Source organism: Corvus brachyrhynchos, unplaced genomic scaffold, assembly GCF_000691975.1.
Source record: "Corvus brachyrhynchos isolate BGI_N302 unplaced genomic scaffold, ASM69197v1 scaffold661, whole genome shotgun sequence".
Lineage (NCBI taxonomy): Eukaryota > Metazoa > Chordata > Aves > Passeriformes > Corvidae > Corvus > Corvus brachyrhynchos.
Window position 1 is genome coordinate 943731 of NW_008236246.1, and position 1060 is coordinate 944790.

The 1060-nt window shown below is 61.7% G+C and overlaps 1 protein-coding gene across 1 annotated transcript in view; it reads left to right on the top strand.

The window, feature by feature from the left end:
• Position 1: 1 nt before the first annotated feature.
• The window catches only part of SLA2 (Src like adaptor 2), a gene marked incomplete at its 5' end in the record, with an annotated part of 2565 nt that continues 1506 nt past the window's right edge, over positions 2–1060 (top strand). The window contains 3 exons of the mRNA XM_008643500.2: positions 2–90; positions 222–308; positions 550–653. Of these exons, the coding sequence (XP_008641722.2) occupies positions 2–90; positions 222–308; positions 550–653 (280 nt within the window). The remainder of the gene's footprint in view (positions 91–221; positions 309–549; positions 654–1060) is intronic.

Below are 1060 nucleotides of genomic sequence, written 5' to 3' on the forward strand. Positions count from 1 at the left end.
CTCCCGGCCCCTGCCCCTCTGTGACTTCCCCTCCAGCGGGGGGGTGGCTGCTGTCCTGAGGATGGGGGAGCAGCTCCGCATCCTCTCTGAGTAAGTCTCTGCACTCCTGCTCAGTGTCCAGCCTGTGGTGCTACAGTGCTGGCATCCATCCTGTATGTCTCTTCCCTCCCCATCCTGCAGCCCCTCAGCCCCTCAGGATGGCTCATCCCTCTTCCCCACAGGGATGGAGAGTGGTGGCTGGTGGCATCTGAGGTGTCTGGCAAGGAGTGTCACATCCCCAGCAGCTGTGTGGCCAAGATCAGGCACAGGTAAATGCTGAGAAGGATCTATCCCAGGGAGGGCCCCAGGGGAACATGGCTCCACCACAGAACCTGGCCAACCCTGAGGCCAGACTCTGGCCACTCCTCTGGGACGTCCTGCCCTGAGAAGTGCTGGGGCTGGGGGGGGTGGCATGGCATGCTGGAGTGTCCGCAGGACATGCCCCAGTTGGGGCAGGATGGGCCCCGGGGTGCTGGGTGAGAGGCTCTGCAGTGCCCGCTGTCTGCACAGGTGGCTGTACGAGGGCGTCAGCCGGCAGCAGGCAGAGGAGCTGCTGCTCCGTCCAGGCAACCACAGTGGATCTTTTCTGATACGAGAGAGCCAGACCAGGCAAGGTGAGAGCCCTCAGACCCATCTCCATTACTATCCCAGCCCTCCCCATCGGGGTGCCAAGGAGCGAGAGGGAGTGATCTTCCCTTGCTCACATCTAATGGCAGTGGCCCTGCCTATGGGGCTGCTTCCTGGTATTGCTGCCCCCCACTCTGTGCTGAGCCCCTGCCATGGGGCTTCAAAAGAACAACCAACCATCAGGTTCCTGCAGCTTTGGGTTATGCAGAGAGGTGGCAAGACTAAGCCTGCAAAATGAAACAGGGCCTATCACACCAAGGGGACCCTGTGAGGGGATCCTGCCAGGTGCCACTGTGCAGGTGGCTGGTGGCACCGACGTCACCCGCTTGTCCCCGCCATTCCCTGTCACCAATGTTGTTTTAAAGGTGCTCCTGGCATGGGGCTGGGCCAGGGA